General features: G+C 45.5%; 1 protein-coding gene across 1 annotated transcript; it reads left to right on the forward strand.

Annotated features, from left to right (window-relative positions):
- Positions 1 to 7,197: 7,197 nt before the first annotated feature.
- POPDC2 (popeye domain cAMP effector 2) lies at positions 7,198 to 23,395 on the forward strand (the record flags this gene model as incomplete). Its single annotated transcript, XM_082625712.1, has 4 exons — positions 7,198 to 7,688; positions 11,773 to 11,881; positions 17,409 to 17,820; positions 22,902 to 23,395. 4 exons carry the CDS (start codon positions 7,198 to 7,200, stop codon positions 22,985 to 22,987), a joined length of 1,098 nt encoding a protein of 365 aa, XP_082481838.1. The 3' UTR covers positions 22,988 to 23,395.
- Positions 23,396 to 25,686: the final 2,291 nt, after the last annotated feature.

Below are 25,686 nucleotides of genomic sequence, written 5' to 3' on the forward strand. Positions count from 1 at the left end.
ATAGGAAAGTCTTTACAAGTATCTTTACTAATCATTTAACTAAGGATGGGCCAGAGTTTTCAAGGCTTTGAATGAGTACTGCCTGACTGATCTCTAGAAAGGGGGTGCCCATTTATAATACCTTAGTACCTGTGGGTGCCTGTTTCCCTAAGCTCTTAGCAAGGTTAATTTTTTTCAGCCTTTGCCAGTTTGATACGCTCACCTGATGTGTAAAGAATTAACACACCCTTCTTGACACCTGCCATAGTTAAAAGTACATCTCACAAGACCCTCTGCCCACCCTTCCCTAGTGCTTAAGCCTTCCCAGAAATCATGTGCAGCATTTTGATACTAACAGTAATAGGTGTCACCACAATAATTTGAAAAATGAAGAACTTAGCTTCCTAATAGGTGATCACCACATTCTGACCACCACATACCTCTTTGCTAAGCCTCTGCTATTCACAATACATCCCCAAATCTCAATACAGATACATTCACGCTATTCTCTATAATTAGTTCCCTTCGTCTAACGTGAAACATTTGCCTTGAAGGTTGATAAGAACAGGACCATGTCCCTAAGCAAGGTCTCCATTAGGTTAACTATACCTTCTGCAGGTCTGATGTGAGGGTGATGGAGAAACTATAATCCCCATTTTACAGGTGAGTACAGGCACTCAGGTTAAGGAAGTTGCTCTGGTTAAATATCTGGTGACCTGGGATGTGAGTCTTGGTCATTAGAGTTCAAGCCCAAAAGCCCAATGTTCTTTCCTGTACCGGGTGTCTAATATAAACATCATATATTAATAGTTGTAAATTCACTTATTCACTCAGTACATATTTAATGAAGGCTTATTATGTGCAAGGAACTGCCCTAAGTGTTGAGTATGTGTGAATCAGACATATCCCCTGTCCTCAAGAATAGAGGCTGCTTGACTCAACATTTACTGAGGACATACTAAATGCCAACTATGTGCTAAGTAGTGAACAAAGATTAGTAAGACGTGGCCTGCTCTCAAAGAGCTTATATTCTGGTGGATATATGTATATAAGCTATAAAAATATAAAGTTGAATATTCAGTGCTATGATAAATATTTTCCTTAAAAGAGTGCATGTGTGACTATACCCAGTGTTTCTTTAGCTATTATAAACTGCTAGGTGGTAGTTCTATCTGTGTTAATTATGGTACTTTTGACAGCTAAGTAATACAAAATCCTCATCAAGGGAAACACATAACTGGCAGTCCAGGGTTAGGGCAAGCTCTAGATGCAGTGATATCAAGGCTCAGTGGTGCCATCCAAGACTCAAGTTATTTTCATCTCAGAGCTCTCTCCTAGGACTAATGAAGCTAATAATCTACTTTCTTGTTCAAGTGCAGCAGAGGAAAGAGAAATCATTCCTAAGGCATGAAGTCCCCACACCCACCCACCCTTTTTTTGGTCTGACTGAGCCAAATTAGGTTATGTGTATTTTTATGGACCAATAATAATTGTCAACAGAATGCCCTTTGCTGACTAGCTTAAACAGGATTTCCTCCTTGGATCCATGTGTAGGTGAGATATCAGAACAAAACTGGAATTCTGTTACAAGGAGGAAGTGGTATATGGTAAATGGGTATTGAGTAGACAACCAACTTTGCACTAAATCATCGTGTTCACTTAACAACCAAGTCATCCTGAATGGTCAAATTGAGTTTAGAGGAGCAATTCCTCTCAGTTTACTCAGACTTTTGAGAGAAAATTATTGGTAGCACATAATAAGTCATATGACGTTCAGTTTTCATAGAGTAAAACAATCAGCAGATGTTTGGAGAACTGTTGGTTGAAGAGTAGTCCTTACGGAGATCCTTAGGGAGATTGGAATCTGAATGCCTTCAACTGTGAGTACCAGAATACCCAACTACAGAGACTTAAGCAATAAATGTAATTTATCTCCTGTCATAAAGTCTGAAGGTTGAAAGTTTCAGATTTGAGACGATGGCTCAGTGATACTTTGAAGAACCAAGGCTTGTTCTATTTTTCTCCTCTTTAACCTTCTCATCCTATCTCATGGGTACAGTGGCTTCACACGTTACATCATCATACAGCTGTATTCAAGCCAGGATGAAAGGTAGTAGGCTTCCTTACTGTCTCTATCAGGGAGTATACTTTTCCCCAGATACTCCCACACACGTGTCCTCTTATGTCTCATTAGTCACACGTCCACTCTTTTTTTTTTTTTTTTTTTTTGAGGTACGCGGGCCTCTCACTGTTGTGGCCTCTCCCATTGCAGAGCACAGGCTCCAGACGCGCAGGCTCAGCAGCCATGGCTCACAGGCCCAGCCGCTCCGCAGCATGTGGGATCTTCCCGGACCGGGGCACGAACCCATGTCCCCTGCATCAGCAGGCGGACTCTCAACCACTGCGCCACCAGGGAAGCCCACATGTCCACTCTTAAACTAGTTGCCATTGTGGAGAATGGGATATCGTGCTTGGATGTGACCAGTCTTTTTTTTTTTTTTTAACTTGGAAGTCTTTTTGATACCAGTTTTTATTGTTTTTTAAAAAATATTTACTTATTTATTTGGTTGTACCGGGTCTTAGTTGCAGCAGGTGGGCTCCTTAGTTGTGGCATGGGAACTCTTAGTTGCAGCATGCATGTGGGATCTATTTCCCTGACCAGGAATCAAACGCGGGCCCCCTGCATTGGGAGCTCGGCGTCTTATCCATTGCGCCACCAGGGAAGTCCCTTGACCAGTCTAAGTTCAGGCCCTGGCAACTGGGAGAGAAGCCCACCCTCCTTTACATATCGCCCAAGCAAAATCAGAGTTCCATAAACTGGGGGAAAAGGGGGAAATGGATAAGGAACCAGTAGTGTCTGCCCAAGATCAACTCAGCAGTATGTGTCCAATGCCTAGAATCATGCCTGTGTTCGATTTTAATAACTACATTAGGAAAGCATTAAAAGCATCAAGACCAATGTTTATCAAACTACCTGTGGTGAAACTACATGTAGTTTCTCAAACTACAAGTAGTAAACTACTACTACTTTAAGTTTTTCCAATTCACAGACTAATAAGTTTCCTGTCAAACTGTATAAAGATGTCTTAAGTTCTCTCAGTTTCTGTCCATATCTTATGATGGACCAGTAACAGCTGTTGGACCAGCCATGGTCCGTGACCACTCTTGGAGAGATGGTGTAGCTGGCTGACTTCATAATCTGGCCCTGGCCTGCCTCTCCTGCCTCGTGTCCTGATGCTCGCTTTGATTCACTGATAACAAACTGTTCTCTGTTACCAGAATATGCCATGTATTTTCGTTTTACTTCTGGACTTGACTTCACATTCTGTTCTCCCTTCCTGGAATGCCCTCCCGTAGCTGGGGAACACCTACTCGGCTTTGTAAACCAGCTTATATGTCATCTTCCCTTGTGATGTTTTTCCTGAATTCTTTGCTCCCCTATCAGTGCTTCCTTTGAACCCCTTCCTATCTCATGGTTGTGGTAGCTTCAAGCATTATATCATCACACAACTGTATTCAAGCCAGGATGAAAGGTAGCAAGCCTCCTTACTGTCTCCACCAGGGAATATACTTCTTCCAGAAGCTCCCTGACACGTCCTCTTATGTCTCATTGGTCACATGCCCAATAAGTGTATTTTTGGGGTTGTAGTTCTTTCTGGGTCAGTCTCCCTCACTCATTGTCTTCCTCATCTTCTATCCCCAGTTCCTAGCACACATACTTTGTCCTAAGTAAATGCTTATTCAATAGAATTGACTCAACAAATGATGTGACTCCTGTGTCTTTCCTTTTATTCCCCCCAAATATTTTCTACCGTGCTTCTGCCTGAATATTTGTGGCTTTCCTTATAAGAACATACCATTTTGACACACAATTTTTCTTTCTTCTTCTATCAAACCTGGTTTTAAAAACAAAGATACAGCTTTTCACTGTATTCGTGTCATAGGTCCCACCCCACAGGCATCACTGTCACTACAGGTAGCATGTGGTGTTTATGCCACCCCAGTGGCACACACAAATCCCTGGTAGCAATGAATGAGCCTGCATATGGACACATATTAACTCCCCAAAGTACCTGGCAAGGTGGTACAGCACAGAGAACCTACAATTTAGAGTCACAATGACCTAGGCGTTAGCCCCTATTCACATACTATCTCTGTCACCGTGGGGATGTTCCTTAACCTCTCTGAGCTTGTTTCTTCCATTAAAAATAAAGTATCACGGGGAGACATGAGGAAACAATAACTGCTTGACAAATGTTAGTACCTTCTGCTCAGATGAGCACATTTGTGGATTGACAAAGAAGGCAGGCTGAGAGCAGCAGTCAGCTAGCTGGTCTGCCTGGCTCTTTAAGGGATCAGGACCAGCCCATTGGTCAGGCTTGCTGAGAAAGATGACCTGTTTTGAAATTCTATCTTGGGCAGAGCCTTGGTTGTTTCTCTGTTCCTGTGCTTCTCATTTCCTTGCTCACAGCTGGCAGAGACAGCCACTCTGACAGCTCAGGGGGTGCATGACTAAGGTGGAGGGATAAGCAGCTGCTGCTTGCTAAAGGGGGTGGCTTGGCCAGGAGGCAGGCAGGTGACAGAAAAGCAGCATATGGAAATTCCCAAACTCCACTGCTGAAATGACATCAAGGACCCAAATGGTTGCTGTGGGAAAGGCTGGGGGCGAGGGCGGCGGGGTGGGGCATGGGGCCTTCTCCAGAAGCTCTCTAGCTCTTTTCCTTTGCCACTGATTTTCCCCCTCAACGTTAGAAAGAAGGGAATAAGATGCACATTTGTTGGTTAGGTGATTGTGATTAAAGAAGAAAAACCCCAGCTTCAACATGCCGTACATTCTCACACCTCCATGCCTATGCTTCTTCTGCTGTTCTCACCACTAGACATCCTCTTCTCCCTCTACCTGGCTAATTCAACCCCTGCACCCCAAATTCCTTGTTAGCACCTGTGTCTTCCTTCTTCAATGCCACCTTCCTTCTAGGCTGCCACCTCTCCTAAACTCAACTCAGTTACTATGCTTCCCACACTGAAATGAGGTTGTTTTTTGAGGTATCTCTCCCTTGATAGAGTGAAAGCTCTTGGGAATCTTTGATCCGCTAAGTGCTTGGCTCATAGCAGGCACTCAGTGTGTGTTGAGTTGAAAACTTCTACTCCTCTGCATATTTGACAATTCCTAATCTCTCACTAATTTTACTTAGGTTACTAGCAGTATAATAAAGGTCCCTATGAATCGAGCACTTGAATAGTTCTGGAAGGTTACTGGGTGCCTCCACCCCCTGTCCCCGCCCCCATACCTCAGGGGGTGTAGGAGTAATGGTAGTAAGGAAACAAAATCAAGGAGTCATGTGGAAGCCAGAGGGACATTTCTTAGTTTAGTGTTTGCATATTCCCAGATTTCAAATTGATGACCCGAGGTAGACTCCAGGTTCATCCAGAAGTTCCTGAACGTCCTCAGACTTTCTGGCGGGAGTGGAGTTAAGAGTCATGGATCTGGTCCTGTATTTCCACTAACTGTGCCAAGTACTTGGGACACAGCAATAAGTCAGACAGATGAGATCAAATCCTGCCTCTGGGACTTCCCTGGTGGCGCAGTGGTTAAGAATCTGCCTGCCAATACAGGGAACACGGGTTCGAGCCCTGGTCTAGGAAGATCCCACATGCCGCGGAGCAACTAGGGCCGTGCACCACAACTACTGAAGCCCGTGCGCCTAGAGCCCGTGAGCCACAACTACTGAGCTCAAGTGTCACAACTACTGAGCCTGCGCTCTAGACCCCACGTGCCACAATTACTGAAGCCCGCGTGCCTAGAAGCCCGTGCTCCGCAACAAGAGAAGCGACTGCAATGAGAGCCCACGCACCGCAACAAAGAGTAGTCCCTGCTCACCGCAACTAGAGAAAGCCCGCACGCAGCAACAAAATTCCAATGCAACCAAAAATAAATAAATAAATGAATTTATATTAAAAAAAAAAAATCCTGCCTCTGTCACTTACTACCTGTGGGAACTTGTTACCTCTCTAAACCTCAGTTTCTTTCAAATGTAGGAGGAGGATAATATTTATTTGGAGTGGTTGTGTGATGACTAAATCATGCGTATGAAAAATACCTAATCTACGTCTGCCATTTTGTAGGTGTTCAATAGGTGATGGTTATTATAATTTGCCAACATTGGGGTGAGTGGGGTGATGGTCTGAGCAATGTATTACCATTGTATTAACTATTACTAGATCCACATACACGCAGGAGAAAGTCAGAATTCAAAAAGCTGCTTTGCATAGCTAATTTTGTTTAATGGTTGTCAAATAAATGCCTATTTCAAAATAAAGTCATATTTCCAACGTGACTTCATAAAGGCTTTCAAGGGGTTTTCCACTTCTCACTGTTAGGATTTTTTCTGATAATAGTCCCATACTTTCCGACCTTGAAGTGTCCTCCTACCTCAGGAGAGCCCCCAGCCCTCCCAGAGGGGGCTCTGGACAGTGACCTGCCTGAGGCGTGACAGTAAATTCTGTGCTCACTTTCCCTTTGTCCACCCCCTCACACACACACACACACACACACACACACACACACACACACACACACACACTCACTTGCCTCTTTTGCCCCAGGTCTTATCTTGTCCTCTGGGGAGGTATGTTAAGTGCTCTTCCAGCCTGCCTGTGTGCCTGGCCTGTTTTTTCTCACTGACAGTACCTCTTGGATTCCAATTCCAAACATGGTATCCGTCTGGGGTCACCCTTTCTTCCGGTGCCAAGAGAGATGCATTCCAAATGGTGCACAAATGCGCCTCCCATGCTGGGCTCTCCTCATTCTGTTTGGAGACAACAGAAAGCAGGATGTGGCTGCTTTTTTATCCCTCACTGCTGAAGTTTTCAGCCCCATAGTCCTATCTTTTCCTCAGGACAATTTAGGTTTCCTGCCAAGAGCCAAACGTGAAGACTGTCCTAAGAAACTTGGAGCCGTGGACGCTCGTCAGAGCTCTGCGGGGAGGGCCAGAGCCTTGCTGAGGGAAAGAGAAAGAAAGGTTTTCAGTTCTCCATGAAGTGTATTATGTTCTGCCATTCATTCCCCCAAGCTACTGGAAGCATTCCTCCCAGGAAAGGTGGAGCTGGTGGGGAGAAGCCAATGGTGAGATGACATCTGAGAGGACAGGCTAACCCATTTCCTGAATTTCCCACGTGGGGACAGTCTTAGAGCCCGACAGGCTTTGAGGCCCGAAGATGAGCAGCAACGGCAGCGCAGTGGGCCAGCTCCTCTGGAGCGGGCCGCTGTGCGTCGACTGGAGGCAGGACCAGGAAGGGGCTGTCTACCACCTGGCCACCTGCCTCCTGCTCCTGGGCTTCATGGGGGGCAGCGGGGTGTATGGGTGCTTCTACCTCTTTGGCTTCCTGGGCACAGGCTACCTGTGCTGTGTGCTGTGGGGCTGGTTTGACGCCTGCGGCCTAGACATCGTCCTCTGGAGCGTGCTGCTAGCGACTGCCTGCGTGCTCCAGCTGGCACACCTGGTGTATTGCCTGCGCGAGGACACCCTCCCCGAGGAGTTCGAGCTCCTCTACAAGACGCTGTGCCTGCCCCTGCAGGTACCCCTGCCAGCGTACAAGGAGATCGTTCGCTGCTGCGAGGAGCAAGTCTTGACTCTGGACACGGAGCAGACCTATGCCGTGGAGGGCGAGACGCCCATCGACCGCCTGTCCCTGCTGCTTTCTGGCCGGTAAGCTGCTCAGTCAATGCCCAGCATTTCTTCCCCACGCCCACACTTCTCATTTCCCAGTGCCTCCCTTTCCATTTCATGTCCCTTCCACTGAGGAAGGATGTGGCAAGTCAAACAAACCAAAATAGATTTTTCTAAGCATGCGCTTGCTTCCCCTTTCTTAGCATTTTCCATGAGGAAACTAGCTCATGAGGCGCCTTGGTTGGCAGGAAGGATTGTGTGTGCACTTGTGCTGGGAGGTGTGGGGTGAGTGTTTCTTGAGCCTCGGTCTGAAATGACCACACCACACACACACGCCAGCATGTCATGCCTAAACTGCAGCAATATCTCTGTAAGCTTTGGAAAACTGGACATTTCAGTAAGACTAATTCATTCCTTCCACATGCATTCAACATTTGCTAAGTGCCAAGTATGTACAAGAAACAGTGCCAAAACAGAGGGGGTTTCCTGTAACCCCTGTTCCCTCCAGGGCATCAAAGATCTTGGGGAATATCCCATACAGATTCTATGGTAAAGCCATTCTTTTTGTTTGTTTGTTTGTTTGCGGTACGCGGGCCTCTCACTGTTGTGGCCTCTCCCACTGCGGAGCACAGGCTCCGGACGCGCAGGCTCAGCGGCCATGGCTCACGGGCCCAGCCGCTCCGCGGCACGTGGGATCTTCCCGGACCGGTGCACGGACCCATGTCCCCTGCATCGGCAGGTGGATTCTCAACCACTGCGCCACCAGGGAAGCCCTGGTAAAGCCATTCTGTATATACCCAGGTATGGAGCAGGAATACCCCTTGTCCACTTTTCCACTTCCAATTGTTCTATTGAGCTTCTTACAGACGAAGAAGTAAAGTGCTATAAACCTGCGGGCCAGACAGTGAGGGAGGAGTAGTGTTGCCTACGTGTATCTCTTTGAGTATATGGTGGAGACACCTGGCTGACACCTTTTAAGGAGGCTGACAGTCAGACCTTAACAGAAATGGGCTTTGTCAGGATTACCGTATGCCTGGTCAGGCTGCATGCAAGCATTGGCCATTGACTGATCTCTTCTGAACAAATATACCATGGAGCTCTGTGCTGCACAGTTGGTAGGAAATTGTGACTTCTTTGAAATATTGCCCTAGTGGGACTTGTATGTGGAGCTAAGCATCTGACAGTAAGCATCTTAACCTGGTATGTACTTGGGCTGGCTCTGTGGCAAGCAAGTAGAGTATTTCAAAAGCTTTGTCCTTAATTTCCTCTTTCCTGCTTTCTTGAGACCAGGAGAATGTGGTAGAAGGACAAGAAAGTAATCAGAAGGGTCTGATTCCAAACAGAAGAGAAAGAAACCAGACAAGCCCGCCAGCCATGGTGGGGAAAGAAAGGAGTTTGACATGATGACGATGGCACTACACCTACTACTGCCACCAGCAGTAGTATGCATTCATGTATTAACGTATAGCATCAACGTGTGGTGTACACATGGTTTTCGTTTGTTTGGAGCCTGAGGTCCTGGGGTGGATGAGCTATGAGGTTTTGTGATGTTTCATTTCATTTATGGGTGAACTGAAAGGAAACCATACATCAGGATTATTGTATGGTTCAGGTATCTTTCATATAATGGAGTTACCATGAACTTGCAGAAGACCACGTCCCTGTGAAGAGGAGAGGGGGCCTTGCCCTCTCAGTGTGGCTTTTCCTATTATACTTAGCATCCAAAACCTGAGTCCAAAATTAGACAATTTTGATATTTTTCTTGCTTTGCAAGGTTTGGAGTAAGAGTTTTGTTTTGAGATCTTTCAACATCATCCTGTCTCAACTTTGCTAAGTTGGAGCTGGGGAAAGGGGCTTCTAGTCTATATGACCAGGCTCCAGCTTTAAAGGAGAATCATCGTACCTTTGGCTGGTGAGGTACCAAACACCTCAAAGCAGCAGACAAGAACTCCATGTCAAGAAATGGAGGCTTCTTGTGGAGACCTCCCCAGTTCATGTGTGCAGACTCTCATCTGGAGCGCTTTGCTGAAATCTCAGATGTTCTTTTTGTTTTATTTTCATAAGGCAATCAATCCCTTTCAAGACTCAGAAAGGCAAAGTGACCTCCTCAAAGTTCATCACCCTGTTAAGCTGTGCTTACTGTTGGAGATTTTCTCTCATATACAATCCCAAGTATGAACTCCTGAAGAGGCAACTAACTGTCTAAGCTCTTCTTGGAGGATGAAATTACCTGATGTCCAGGAGATCAAGAAGGAAGAGGAGACTCAAACTACAAAGGATACAATATACAATGTGAATGGCTTCAAGGAGTCATGCAGGCTCATTAGATGTTACTCACACTCTAAAATCTCGTCCCTCCTCAGTGGCTTGCTTGGGTGTCCAGATTCCTTGCCTGGGGAGAGGACAGGAGGATCTGATGTGTGTGGCAGCAACCTCATTTCCTTCCTGTTGTCTTTCTTCCTTTGTTAGAGAAGCTTTTCTTTGAGGTTTTGGTCCCATTTATGGTGACACAGTGAGTTCATTTGTTTGATCGTTCCTTCCTTCTTCCTTTCCTTTCTCCCTTCCTTCCTCCCTCCCCTTTTCCAAAAATATTTATGAAGAGGGCTAGGGACTAGGGATCTTGTGTTAAAAAAGGAAAAATAGGGCTTCCCTGGTGGCGCAGTGGTTGAGAGTCCGCCTGCCGATGCAGGGGACACGGGTTCGTGCCCCGGTCCAGGAAGATCCCACATGCCGCGGAGTGGCTGGGCCCGTGAGCCATGGCCGCTGAGCCTGCGCGTCCGGAGCCTGTGCTCGCAGTGGGAGAGGCCACCACAGTGAGAGGCCTGCGTACCGCAAAAAAAGAAAAAAAAGAAATATATTTTTCTTGTACTCACAGTGTATGAAGAGAGGCACTAATTCATGTTTGACATAGTGGTGAATAACAGACATAGTATTTCCAAGGAGAAAGGCAAAGTGCAATGAGAGCATTTAAGCGGTGGACCTAACTTTCCTGGGGCAGCCAGACAAGACTTCCTGGAGGAAGGAATGTTTAAGCTGAGGCCTGAGGAGAAGGTGGGGATTGGGAAGAGAGGCAGCTGGAGGGGAGAGAATATGTGAAGACTGTGAGGTAGGAGAACGCGGCACTTCATCTTTCCTTGTATCCTTTCATTACTCAGGGAAGTTCTGATGGTTATCTACACATATTGATAGGTCTTGTAGGAGCAGGTGCGTTTCTGCCATCAGAGAGTGTAGGTTGACACCACATCCTGGGCTTGGTTTGAGACCTACGTCCCCTTCTGTCTTCCATCTTTAGGTTGTCAGATAATACGCAATGATCTATTAATTGATGGTGGTCTTTGGTAATTTGCACACACACATATATGTCTAGGCATTCACTAGGAGCAAGGTGTGGAGTGCTAATATCCCCTTGGCCAAAACGTAATCACATGGCTCTACCTCGCGGCAAGGGGGGTAGGGAAATGTAGTTTAGCCGGGCAGCCATGAACCCAGCTAAAATTCCTAATATGGAGGAAGGGAAAAGCAGATATTGGAAAACAGAATTCCACATTGGATTTCTCAGATCTCCATCCCCATTCTGATCTGCTTCTCAGTATCCTATTCATCCTTCAAAACTCAGCTCAAATATCATCTTTGAGAAGTCTGCCACTTGGAGAGAACTAAGATCTCTCCGTCCTCTAGTCTCCTGTCCCACAGTAGCACACGCTGACTTACAGCCAGTTATTTATGTACCTGTGACTTCCACTAAATTGTGACGTCTTTAAAGGCAAGGATCAGATCATCTCCACATTCCCAGATTTCCAGGAACACAGAAGGTGCTCCATACATAATTGTTTAGCCAATAAAGCTCCAGAAAAACTGGAACAGTAGCTCCTTCCAAATGGACAGGATGTACCTTAGAGATCTTTTTGATCTGCCCCCTCTGCCTGATAGAGGAACCTTTCCCGGTATAACTCACTTTAGAGGAGAGGTTTAGGCTGACACTCTGAGTTTTCTGGGGAAAACAGGAAAAAGCCCATACTGGACCCTAATCATTTTCCACTTTTTAACATGTAACTTAGACTTCGGAGAGGATTTGGGTAGCCACTTCCCTTTTCCCACACAGTCTCTTCTCTCCCTTTGCCAGGGTTCGTGTGAGCCAGGATGGGCAGTTTCTGCACTACATCTTTCCTTACCAGTTCATGGACTCTCCCGAGTGGGAATCGCTACATCCCTCTGCAGAGGGGGTCTTCCAGGTAATAGGGAGCCCCATGGCAGCACCACCCCAAGACCATCCCACTGTAACCCAGCAATATCCCTGCCTCCATCTTTCCCCTCTTACATCTGTCATTTGAACCACTGCCAATATGATGCTCGGGGTGGGAGCACTCTCCTCCTGTGGAAAAAGTGCCTGACAGAGGAAGGGTGGGGTAGGGAGGTGCAGACCCCTGAAAGGGGGGCTATGTCACTCCTATGCCTAAAACTCTTCCAGAAGACCCCAGCGACCACAAGATAAAAGCCCACACTCCTTAGGGAGTAACTTAAGACCCTTAGTGACAACCAGCCACATCTCCAGCCCCTTCCTTCCTCACAGTTCCTGCTCATACCAGCCCTACGGAACTACTAGTTCTTCCCTAAACACACCACATTGTTTTGCAATGGCCATGTCTTGGCTCCTACTGTCGGTTCTATCTGAAATGCACTTTCCTCATCCAGAGGAGGCTACGGCATCTCACTTCCTCTGAGGCCTGCCCAGGCTGACCTCACCAGCTTCCCCTGCCCCGCCCCGCCCCCACACCGCCTACGTGCCTCTTCTATTCCTTTTACCATGCTGACTGCGCACATGTCTCTAACGATTTGGTTTCCTTTCTGTCTTTCGCATAGTAAACTCCTTGAGGTAGAAATCTGGGCTCTCCTCTCCATCTTCAGGCTCCTTGTGCACAGTAGTAGGTGTTCAGTAAAGGTTCACTGAACTGGCTCGGCAGTGGGCAGTTGGTGTCTCAGGGCTCCAGAGGACATCACATACACACTCCAAGTTCAGGGCCTGGCTGCTAGAGCCCTCCTCTCTTCTCTGCCAGTCCTTCAGATTTCAGTTACCTTCTTTGTAGTTCTCACCTACTGAATGGCTAGCACGTGGCAGGCACTACCTATTTTATTGCCTTATTGATTCTCACAACCGTCCATTAACATGTTTAACAGATGAGGGAACTAAGGCTTAGAAACCTCAAGTAATTTGCCCAAGGTCTTCATCTAGAAAGTGGCAAAGCCAAGTGGCCTGACACCACTATTTCTATTCTTTTTTAAAATGGGAGGATTACCAGGAGAGTGGAGTTTACACATACCCACCATTATAGGGACTCCTCTGTCCAGATAGTTTGCCAGTACTGGGTTCCCTGTGTCTCCTACCAGTTCTATCAGGGAGTCCCTCAGGCGAGCATTCGAGCCAACCCCAGAATAGACACATGCCAGGCAATGCCACCTGGCTGGGCCTGCTTCCGCCCCACCCTGACTCCTAACTCTGTGAGGACAGAGCCTGAGAGGCAATCCTGATCCCACTGCCTAGACCACCAGCCACAGATCCCCTCTGAACGTGCCTCACCCACCACACACTCACGTCCTCTCCAAGCCACCCAGCAGTCTCCTTTGAGAACCCTCCCAGGACCATAAGAACCTTCAGGAGGCCTGAGTCAGGTCCTGAGCCAGCCAGACCAGGCTCTGTTTCTGACACTGAAACTGAGAAACAGGTGGTGGATAAGCCGGGCGTCCTCCCCTAAGTTATGCTTGAAAGGAAGGGCTGTGACCGCAGATGGCCTCTCAGTCATCTGAGAGGGATATAGGGACTGTCGTATTTCTCCCATTTGTATTTTTAGCATGCTTCCCCATTGGGAGCAATGAGATCCACATATTTGCTCTTGGCTCTGTGAAGTCCCATTTCCTCTTTGCAAATGTCAAGTGTTGTCTCCGGTTGTAGTTCATCTTGTCCTTGCCTTTGCAATTGCATAGTCTTTGTTGACTAACAGGGAATCCACAGTGACTGAATCATAATACTTACTAAGTTTACCACAAGGGAATCAACATTCCATCACACCTCTCAAGAATTCAATTAAGAATTTATTGACTGTTAAGCACTGTGACCCTCTCATTAGTCACCAAGAACATAGCATGGGAGGGATCACACAAAAATCAGCATTATTTCTCCAACTTGCATCACGTTTTACTGGACCCAAGGTCTCTTTACGTACGTCAGCTTATTTAATCCATTCAACCAGCTTCGAAGGTGAGGATTAAAGAAAGAGCTGGTCAAAACTTTATTACAGACATGTGCATGTGTATGTGGGAATCAGTCAAACCATCGGTTTCCTGAAGACTTTTAGGAAGGATTTTACATAGGACATGAGAAAATGACATAAAGTTGTTTTGCAACATACAAGATTGGTAGTCTTCACCTGATTTCATTCATTCACTTCCGTAGTATTTATTGAGCAGTTATTGTAACCTGGGCACTATCTTTTTTTTTTCTTTTTGGCCATGCCATGTGGCATGTGGGATCTTAGTTCCCCAACCAGGGATTGAACCTGTGCCTCCTGCAGTGGAAGCGCAGAGTCCTAACCACTGGACCGCCAGGGAATTCTCACCTGGGCACTATTAAAGGTGCCCGGAATATATCAGTCAACAGAACAGATGAAGGTCCCTGCCTTCATGCTATTTACATTCTAGTAGGGGAGACAAAAAATAAGCCATAGACATAATGAATAAGTAAATTATGTAATATGTTAAAAGATAATAACTTCTAGTAAAAAAAAAATAGAGTAGTGTAATTAAGGGAGAGACATAGTTGACCCTTGAACAACACAGGAGGTAGCGGCACCAACCCTTCACGCAGTAGAAAATCCACGTATAATTTATAGTCCAACTGCCAAATATATGTTCCCCCATATCTGGGGTTCCACATCCTCAGATTCAACCAACCGGCCGATGTGTAGTACTTTAGTATTTACTATTAAAAAAAATCCCCATTTAAACGGACACACGCAGTTCAAACCCGTGTTGCTCAAGGGTCAACGTAGTTGCAATTTTAAATGGGGTGTTCATGGAGGTCTTTGTTGAATGGGCGACATTTGAGCAAAGACCTGAAGTGATTGGTAGTGTGAGCTCTGAGAATATCAGGGGGAACAGCATACTAGACAGAGGCAAAAGCTGGGTGGTGGGAAGGACTAGCATGTTTGAGGTTCAGAAGGGAGGCCAATGTGGCTGGAACAGAGAGAGGGAGGGGAGAGAATCGTAGGAGAGGAAGTCAGAGAGGTGATATGGAGCCACATCGTCTAGGGCCAGAGAGTATATTTTCTAGATAGAGACAAAAGGATTCCCTAACGCATCGGATGTAGTGCATGAGAGAAAGAGCATTAAGAAAACCTCTAAGACTTTTGACCTGAGCAACTGGAAGGATGGAGCTGCTATCAACTGAGATAAGGAAGGCTACGATAGTATCGTCTTTGTGAGAAGAGAGGAAGTCCAGTTTGGGGAGTGTTAGATTTGTGCCATCTATGGACATTTAAACAGAGACACTGCATAGGCAGTTGCATATTTGAGTCTGGAATTAAAGAACAAGGTCTGAGCTTGAGACATAAGTCTGGAAGTCATAGCACACAGATGATATTTAAAGCCATTGAATCGGACAAAATCACCAAGTGAGTGCGTGTAGACAGAAAGGGGGTTCAAGAATCCATTAACCCTGGGATACTCTAGTGTTTAGAATTTGGAGGGGAAAAGAGGAAGCAGCAAAGGAAGCTGAAAGGGACCAATCAGGAGATTATACCAGGAGAGTATGGCATCCTGGGAACCAAGTAAAGAGTATCAAAGAGGAGAGACTGAAAGCTATGGAAACTGATTGTCAGACTCAGCAATGTAGAGGTCATTGGTGACCTTGCCAGGAATAGTTTGTGGACCACTGGGGCAAAGCCTTGCTGGCTGAAGAGAGAGTGCAAGAGGAATTGGTAACAGCAAGTATAGACAACTTTTTCATGGAGCTTTGCTGAAAAGGAGAGCAAATCAATGGAGTGTTAGCTAGTCAAGGAAGTGAAGTGAAGAAAAAGGATTTTAATTTTAAAATTTTGATTCATTTTAAGATGGAAGAAGTAACAGCATGTTCTCAAGAATGCCCATGGTCTCTGTGTTCAGCTTTGAGGACACTGCTTGCATCCAGATTAGCTCTTACGCACACCCACTTCACGTGCAGCACACTTATTTCTTGTTTGGGAATTGTTACTAAGTACATCGAAAGTACAGGTTATGGCAGATGTGACAATTACTTGTTGAACCAAATTAGTAATGGATGGATTGTGAGTAATAATTCTTTCGCATGAGGCAACAAACCCAGAGAGATTAAGCAATTCATCTGATGTCACACAGCTAGTAAAGTGGTAAAGCCAGAACTTGAAACTGGTTTCTGGTCTTGATGAGTTAATTTAGAGCCCTGACTTCAGTGTTGATGATTGAGGGGAGGGGAGGGGGAATTCTGGAGGCAAAGAAATAAAAGGATTTTATATGATCTCTAACAAAGAATGTTTGGAAAGCCAACCCTACCTTTAATGAGACGACCCACATAAAGGATTTAACACAACGCCAACATGTGGTCGCCTCTCAGTAAATGTCAGCTGCTATCCTCCTCCTCCTCATTTCCACTGTCTCGATTCACAAATCTTCATCTTGAGCTCTGCCAACCTGCTCACGTTTAAAGTATTATGGCCAGAGTATAAAGAATTGTGTGATTCCACACCCTTTTCCTTTACTATCCTAAGCATGTCTTCATTTGAAACCTAGCTTTACCATCATTGTTTTAACAAGGTTTATCAAGCGCCTACTCTGTGCTGGGCACACGTTATTGACCCTGCAAGTGTAACTTAGCTTTGTATCATGGGCACATAGCGAGTGCCCAGAAATTTCTAGATGTCTAAATAAATGGAGAGTGGGGTGTCCTTCTACTTTGTGCTCTTAAGAGTTCCTCTTGGGACTTCCCTGGAGGTCCAGTGGTTAAGACTCTGTGCTTCCAATGCAGGGGGCACGGGTTTGATCCCTGGTCGGGGAACTAAGATCCTGCATGCCGCAAGGTGGCGGCCCCCCCAATCCCAAAAAAAGAGTTCCTCTTCCCCTGTGCCCTTTTGCTGACTTCAGTCATCGGATCCATTTGGTTACTTGTAGGGCCCAAGTCAAGAGCAGCTCATGGGCTTGAATCCCAAGCCAGCATTCTGTCCACTGGATGCAGCCTGGCTCTTCTCTCACTGAAATTCTTTCCAACTCTTTTTTGTGTCCCCATTCCAATATATTATCTCTTTTTATCCTTAAAAAAAACTGTCATCAGCATCCTGACCTTTCTTCCGAGTGCTAGGAGGCCCTTTTTCTCTCCTGTAATCACAGCAGGCTCAGAACCTTCTGCAGCCATTAGTGAGATCAGCCATGGGACACAGAGTAGGAGAGCTGAGGAGACTGGAGGTGGACACTGAGGCTCTAGGAGGTGAGGGCCCAGCGAGTGAAGGGCTGATCTCAGGGCTCCTGACAAGAGCACCCTCCACACACACACACAACCACCCCCCACCCCTGTCGTGTCAGTGCACGCAGTAAACGTCAGTCATAGGACCTCTTCCAGGCAAGGCCATGGAGAGCTACTTCCACAGCTTCTTCAGGAAAAGTGCAGCAGTTTGCCAAGTAAACGCTATATTTCTCTGTGCTAAGCATGGACACATTTTCTAGTTTCAACCTTTACTCTCTGCTCCTGACCCCTCTCAGGTCACTCTGACAGCCGAGACTGAATGTAGCTATATTTCCTGGCCCCGGAAAAGTCTCCACCTCCTTCTGGCCAAACAGCGATACATCTCTCGCCTCTTCTCGGCCCTGCTGGGCTATGACATCTCGGAGAAGCTCTACGCTCTCAATGACAAGCTCTTTGCTAAGTTTGGGCTGCGCTTCGACATCCGTCTCCCCAGCCTCTACCACGTCTTAGGTCCTGCTGCCACAGATGCAGGACCAGAGTCTCAGAAGGATGACAAGGACGTCCGTGAGCCTGCCGCATCCCTCTCTCCTCAGGCCCTGCCCACATCTGTCCAGCAAACACCCCCTAGCTCCCCACCTCCAGCGGCCACCAACCCTCCTGCACCTCCTCCCTGGGTCAGGATGTCCAGGCCCGACAGCAGCGTCCTGGGTGAGGACTCTACCAGTCTGGTGCTGGAGGATTTTGAGGAGGTGTCGGGATCAGAATCGTTCATGGATTATCAGAGTGATGGGGAGTACATGAGGTGAGGGGAGAACTAACATGGGCACAGCTGCCGGGCTCAGGATCCTGTGTAAGTACTCAGAAGGCAGCTGCCACTTTCTTGCCAACAGCTGGCCTTAACTGGGTTTGTAAGGGCAAAAAATCATTTCATGGAGTCTGTCCTCCCGAGGATTCCCAGAAAGTGGCATTAACCCAACCCTGCAGATAGCAACTCACTCCTGGCGCACGCAAAGCATGAGAGTGTAAAAAAAAATTTTTTTTAACTCATCCCTTATTAAGTGTGATTGTATTTTTGAAAGTGGGCTGGCTGGTCAACATTTTGAGCAAGTAGATAGGTTGCTAATTTTTTTTTGCAAGGTTGTGCTAATAACTAAGGCCACAGCTAAGACTAAAGGGGATTTTATTTGTGGCATGCATTTTAAAGGATTTTTTAAAAAGCTGGCATGGTTCTAATTCCTAATGGTTCTTCTTGGCATATAGTCAGCTCTGGAAAGCAGTCATTATTTAGCCTGGATTGGACAGGTACCTCTGTTAACATCGATTATTTCGAAGAGGCTTGTGATTAGAGGCTAATGACTCTGGGAGGAAAATGTCCCCACCTTGCTCTCCTCTGGGCCAGTGGAAAGTGTGTTATTTGCTCAGGCACAGGACTGGACACTGCTGTGACTGAATATTACTATGATAGGGTGACTTTCCCAGAAAACCACACCTGCGGGAGGTAGAGTGGGCGTAATCTGGGTGGGACTAACATGCAGGATTTCCCTCACACCTTAGGAGAGTGTACAAGAAAGTGTGTGCTGAGCAGTTCTGGGTAACTGCTTTCATGTTCCCCCTGGCTGCTCTCACAATGCTGTGTGACTTATCCCTCTAGGACTCCAGCCAACCATGGTGCAGGCCTGGCTTTTCCTGAGGAAAATCCCACTGTTCCCAATTTGGAAGGCATTTCCAAGGTGGGGGAGGGTTAGCTAAGAGATTAATCATTCTTTAGGAAACACTGACTATTTTCCCAAGAAACTAGTTCAGTGAGGAAGGCATTTAGGGTACTTGAGGTAAGTAAGTGAATGTTTGTATATTTTGAAAAGCAAGTCATATAAATAATGAAAGAGGCAAGAGAGGCAAATGATAAAAGGTTAGCTATTTGGTTTCGTAAGTGTGGAATTGATAATCTATGGAAGCAGAGTCCTTACAACCAGCGTCTAGCACCCGAGATCCCTTTCTTGACCTCCTCCATTTGTGTTGTCCTCTCCTATTGCCTCCTTCCCACTGTACCCTACTCGCCCACCCCCACCAGTGCATATGGATTCTGTCCTGTGGGTCCCTCTCTTTGTCCAACACACCTACCCACCTGCACACACTCTGAACTCATAGCAGCTCCCTGTGTCCTCATGTTCTTCCTGGCTTTCTTCTCTTTTCCCGGCTCCATTTGTTCTCCTCTTTCTCCCTTCCTTCTGACTTCTGCTCAGTCCTTGGTTCCCTCAGTTTGCTGCTCTTAAGAAGAAAAAGGCCTGTTTCTTCTTCTCGGTTAATTTCCCCTCTCCATATTTGTCCTCCATGTCTTCCCCATTTTACTGTTGCTGTTTTTATCTCTCTGTTGCCTTCTTCCCATTTGCCCCACTTCCTATTTTGCTCTGTTTCTTCTTCTTCCTAAGCTGCCCTGTATCCCCAACTTAGTTTTTAATCCTGACTCTTCCAAGATCAGTACCTCTCCCTCTGCCTATAAAGAAAACCATTCAAGTGGAGGTGTGAAAATTCCCACCTTTGATGGCTACACACCTTATGCATGAGTATCCCAAACGTTAAGAGGCAGGCGGGGTTGTAAACAAGAAAGAGACCCACACCGGGAGCCCGAAGTCCTGGCTGCTATGTTTGGCTCTGCTACTGACTGCAAACCACACAACCTCACTGAACCTCACTTTCTTCATGTGAGTGTGTTGGCCCAGCTGGCCCCCAAAGGCCCTCCTGGGTTTATGTGAGAAGGCAAAGGATGTGCTGTTCAGAGGAGGAAAGAGAAGCAGCCAGTCAACAGTATAATGGACACAAGCCCCAGGACATCAGCGTGTCTTCCAGCAAGAACTTGCTGCTGTATTTCTCTATGATTTCTCTTGTGACTTGGGACTGTCCTCCTCCCTCTGCTGGGTGGTAGGTCCTGCTTGACTAGGAGTTCTCTCCATTCTGTACCTGTGAAGAGTCTATCACCTACCACGTGATGACAGTGCAGATGCTTATGTGCAGGGCGGTCACGACTCCATCTCCCAGGTCCTCCACCCTTAATACTATTGCATAATAGGCCTCTTTCCAAATTCAGCCTTTTCTGAGGCTCAAGATGAGAAAACTGCTAACATAACTAACTTTCTAAAGTACTAGTATTTGTAGTATAAAGAGAGTATAAATGTTCTTTGGCTTAAGTAAGGGGAAAACACATTGTTTACTTCCACAGAGTTTTCAGAACAACTTGAAAACGTGATCAAATCGGCCAAATTTTAGATGGCTTTCAATTTAGTCTGTGATAATGGGATAAGTTAACCCAGAGACCTTTTCCTCGAACTGTGTTTTAGGGTGTTTGGTTTGACTTATTTGCCATCAAACTCCTTTTAGGGTTATTACTGTAATGAATAAGCATAGTCCCTCGTGATTGGTAGCAATTTACTTGTTTCCTTTCTAAAGCAGGGCACAATTCACCATCTAGTCCCTGGCTCTTCAATGACCAAAGTTGTAAGCTCATTGCTACTCATCCCCGCCCAGCACTTACATAAGAGGCATGAAGCTGACTGGATTCTGCATTGTCAGGACACAGCTTCATCACACTGACGCCAGCGCTTGTCCCTCATACCAAGCCAATTTAAGACCAACTAAAAATAGTCAGAGGTTCTACTGGAGCTTATTTTTGAAGAGAGCACATTTTTCAGTTTGGTGGTGCCCAGAATTATCCACAATTGGGTGCTACTTTTTTTAACATGCAAAGCAGTGCTGTTGGATAATGTATTCATGCAGGGTCTTACAGTTAGACCTCAAATTAACCCTGCTTTCACTAGAATCTTTCCAGTTAATACTATGAACACAATCCACAATGCTCCACTTGATGTCTTACTTAAAGGAGATGCTCAATGAATGCATCTCTGAAGTGGTCAGTTAAGTCAGATAATGAGTCCATTATCACAAATTAACTGAAAGCTGTCTGAAATTTGGGCCATTTTGCTTATGTTTTCAAGTTGTTCTGAAGACTTTGTGGTTTGAAAGTAAATACTATATATTGTTTCCTTTCTATTATTTAAATAAACAAACAAATGAGAAACAGATTACAACATGGAAGCTAATTATGGTCAAGGAAAGAGGCCAGGACCAGGACAAAATACCAAGGCCAGAGAACCAATTCAACAAACATTCACTGAGTATCCACTGTGTATTTCAGGCACTGTGCCAGGTAATCACATTATGAGTAATCATGAGTAACAGTTGGAAGAATGTAAGATGCTTAATCTGCAAGAGATGGACAAGACTAATACCTTCGAATTTTGAAAAGAAGGGGAATTACAATTTCCCTTAATTTGGTGAAGTTCTTGAGGACACAAATGAATTAAGGGCTGAAAGCTATAAGGAGAGGATTTTAGCTCAGTATTAACAATGGATTTGCCTCAAGGAGTAGTGAGTTACTCGTCACTGGAAGAATTCAAATAGGGATCAGAAGAAATCTTCTCAGGTTTTTTTAAGGTGATTCAAGCCCTGAGAGAAGGATGCCTTAGGTTATTGCTATTAAGGTGCCTTCTAACTCCGTGATGCTATGATTCTGTGATTCTAAGATGTGACTCTAGTCCTGCCAGTTAACCACCTTCCAGAGCAGTTCCTCATCTGCAAAACAGGGCTAGTAGTCTCATAGATAATTAATACCTACTGATAAGTAGATAGGTAGCCTCTGTCTACCTTACCAGGTTGCTGTGGGGAGTAAATGAGATAAAGTACACAAAGGCAATTTGTAAGCTATAAAGCACTAGTTTAACGTATAAGGTATTTTAAAATTCTGTTCTGTATAGAATTATTTAACAAACTCCTCCCCACGCTGCCCCTGCTTCTCTCTTCCGCTCCCTACCCCTCCTCCTCTGAGATACATGATTTCCCATCTTTTTCCTCCAGTCTGGTATTCCAAGGAAGGTAGCAGCTGATAGGATCCCCTGACAACAAAAGGAACAGCAAAAAGGTGGTGATCTAAAGAAAGCACACACTAGCTCCTTGGCCCCTGAATAACTAAGCTATAGCCAGACCTTCACCTGTTTTATTTGCCCAGGAGAGACTGATCACTGTCGCACTATATTCAGGCTCTTTCCCTCGAAAGTGGCTGCAAGGTGCTTAGTTAGCTGTCAGTGTTGTTAAATAGCATGTTTCTCCCAGAACCACTAGAAAGCCTCCTGGGGCAGAAGACTTGCCCTTGAAGGTGGTATGGCAGGGCTGCCTGGGGCCTCAGGGTCTGGGTCTCTAGATGGTAGCTCTACTGGACCTGCCAAGTCTCCATGTTCATGCAGGTTAGTTAGAGCAGCAGTTCCCTCCCTGCCCTCGGGATCCCAGCAGCCTACCACCAGGGCCCACCCCCAGGTTATTCTTCTACTTCTGTTTTTACAGGCCTCATTTACCTATCCCTCTCTTTGTAAAAATAAAAGACAGGGTTTTATAAAGCTCACCGATTTTCTATGCAGATTTTTGAGAACTCATTCCATAATGTTAGGTAGGATTCTTCATAGGAAGTGTATAGATTCTTCATAGGAAGCAACCGAAGTTAATCTCTTGGTCTCTTCTCCTATAAAATGAGAGGACTGGACTATATAACTTCAAAGCTGACTCACCCTTATATTCTAGAAGGAGATGATTCAAAGATACATCTGCCCCTGTTATGTTAGGCATTGGGTACAGTTAAAATATTGGGAACCGGTAGAGGAAAAAAAGACGTGAAAAGAACCCTGTGAAGTTATGCGAGCTATCTGGAGCCACAGTGCTGAAATCCTTCCCCTGTCTTTCCACAGCTTCTAGAACTCCTCTCCAGAGCTACTCTCAAGTTATGTCCAGGGGACGGGCCCCCTTGGCTCCAACTCTGACTCCTGAACTGTAAGGATCAATGGAGCATCCTTTTCTCTGGCCACATTAATCCTCACAGGAAGGTCACTCGTGTGCACACCCTTCTTCTCACCCACTGGAAGGCTCACAGGCAAGGTCGGAGCAGACACAGAAGATGCTAAAGTGCTGCAGCCACACCAAGGCCCCCGAGTGACTTTTAGAACTTTGCCTTCACCAGGCTTCCTTCCCAAAGAAGGCATCCAAAAGTGCAAAAGCACAGATTCTAGCCTTTACTAACTGCGGAACCTCAGGCAAGTCACATAGCCTCTCTGAGTGTCTGTAAAGTGCGGATTATGAAACCCAGTTCACAGGGTTGTGAGGATTCAATGAGTTGATTCAGGTAAAGCACCTAGGACATGGCGTGGCACCTAGTAAGCACTCAATAAATCACTCATTTCCTTTCCTTAGGTTGTTTCTTTCAGCGTTCTGAAAGGATCAATGAAGTCGCTATCCAAGAAGTTTTCACTGTTTTTGTCTTGTTTTATTTAAAAATTTTTTCATTAAGGTTCAACATAGGGAAGTAGAAATTTTAGAACCTAGTTTGCCATTAAGCTTTTAAGTTCAACTTACAAATCTTTCCCTCTATTTATGACCCTAATATTAAACAGTAGTTTTTAGAGGGATTTTTACAAATCTATTTAATTAAATTTCCTTAAACATTTTAAAGTAGACTTACAAATTTAACATATTCTACTTTATTTTTTTCCCCCAAATACTGCCACATGTATTCTGGTTACCTATTGCTGTGTAACGTTCATCCCTAAAGCAGTGAGTTAAAATCATCATGATACTTTGTTTTGCTCACAAAAGTGGGGCTTGGCTGGGCTCAGCGGGGCTGTTTGCACTCAGGGTTTCTTGTGTTGTTGCATTCAGACAGTGACTACAGCCAGAATCACCTCAAAGGCTTCTTCATGCATGTGTCTGGGGCCCAGGCTGGGAAGACTCAAACAGCTGAGGGCTGAAACAGCTGGGAATCCTTGGGTAACCCTTGCTCTCTCAAGAGTTTGTTCATTTTATTGCTGTATAGTACTCTGTTGTGTGAATATACCACAATCTACTTATCCATTCCACTATTGATATGTGTTTGGGTAGTTTCTAGCTTGGGGCAATTACGGATAGTGCTACTATGAACATTCTTGAACTTATCTTTTGGTACACATATGTACACATTTGGGGGGTATATACTGGAATTACTGAGGCATTGGATATGTATATGTTCAACTATAGTAAATACTGCCAAACACTTTTCCTAGGTGATTATACCAATTAATATTCCCACCGTGTATGAGTGTTCTGGTTGCTTCTTCTCCAATAGTTGGCATTGTCTTTTTTTTTTTCTTTCATTTTAGCCATTTGGGTGTATGTAGCAGCATATCATTGTGGTTCTTTTTTTTTTTTTTTTGGCTGCATTGGGTCTTAAGTTGCTGCACGCGGGCTTTCTCTAGTCGTGGCTAGTGGGGGCTACTCTTCATTGCGGTGCGCAGGCTTCTCATTGCAGTGGCTTCTCTTGTTGTGGAGCATGGGCTCTAGGTGGGCAGGCTTCAGTAGTTGTGGCACGCAGGCTCAGTAGTTGTGGCTCGAGGGCTCTAGAGCACAGGCTCAGTAGTTGTGGTGCATGGGCTTAGTTGCTCTGTGGCATGCGGGATCTTCCCGGACTAGGGCTCGAACCTGTGTCCCCTGCATTGGCCACCGGATTCTTAACCACTGCGCCACCAGGGGAGCCCTGATTTATAGAGTTTAAGAATAGTTTAGGGGCTTCCCTGGTGGCCTACTGGTTGAGGGTCTGCCTGCCGATGCGGGGGAAACAGGTTCGTGCCCCGGTCCAGGAGGATCCCGCATGCCGCGGAGCAGCTGGGCCCGTGAGCCATGGCTGGTGAGCCTGCGCATCCGGAGCCTGTGCTCCACGGCGGGAGGGGCCGTGACAGTGAGAGGCCGGTGTAATGCAAAAAAAAAAAAAAAAAAGAATAGTTTAGGAGGTAGTAGCATATTGAGTAAGAGCTTGGGCTCTAGGACAAGTCAGTTCTTTTATTCAGATTCAAATGCTTTTTCTGCACTAATTGAGCTTATTTTTCTGCTTTATTCTGTTAATGAACTACATTAATAGATATGTGAATGTTAAAACAAACTTGCATCCCTGGAACAATTCCAATCTTATTATGATGTATTTTCCTCTTTATGTATTTATGAACTTGGTTTGTAAATATTTTGTTTAGGAGTTTTGAATCTAGGTACCTTGTCATATCATTGTCAGGTTTTAATATCAAGGTTATGCTGACTTTGTGAAAGGAGTTGGGAAGTTTCTCTCTCTCTCCCTTTTCCCCTGTCCTATGAAAGAGATCTTTAAACCAAAAAAGTTTTATAACTATTCATTCTCATTCCACTCAGTTGCCCAGGCCCAAAACCTTGGAGTCTTTCCATCAGTCTTGCTAGTTCTATCTTCAAAATATATCCCCAATTCAACTCAGCATGTCCATTGCCACCACTAATTTCAAGCCACCATTATTTCATAGCTAGATTAACTTTAACAGATTTATAACTGGCTCCTGATTTCTCCTGTCCCTCCTCCCCATAATCTATTCCTCATAAAGTGGTCATTTCAAAATGTGTATGATGTCATCACTCTCTTGCTCAAAATTTCTAATGACTTCTTATTCCACTTAGAATAAAATCCAAATTTCTTACCATGTGATATTA

The sequence above is a fragment of the Mesoplodon mirus genome, assembly GCF_964341445.2.
Source record: "Mesoplodon mirus genome assembly, chromosome: 6".
Classification (NCBI taxonomy): Eukaryota; Metazoa; Chordata; class Mammalia; order Artiodactyla; family Ziphiidae; genus Mesoplodon; species Mesoplodon mirus.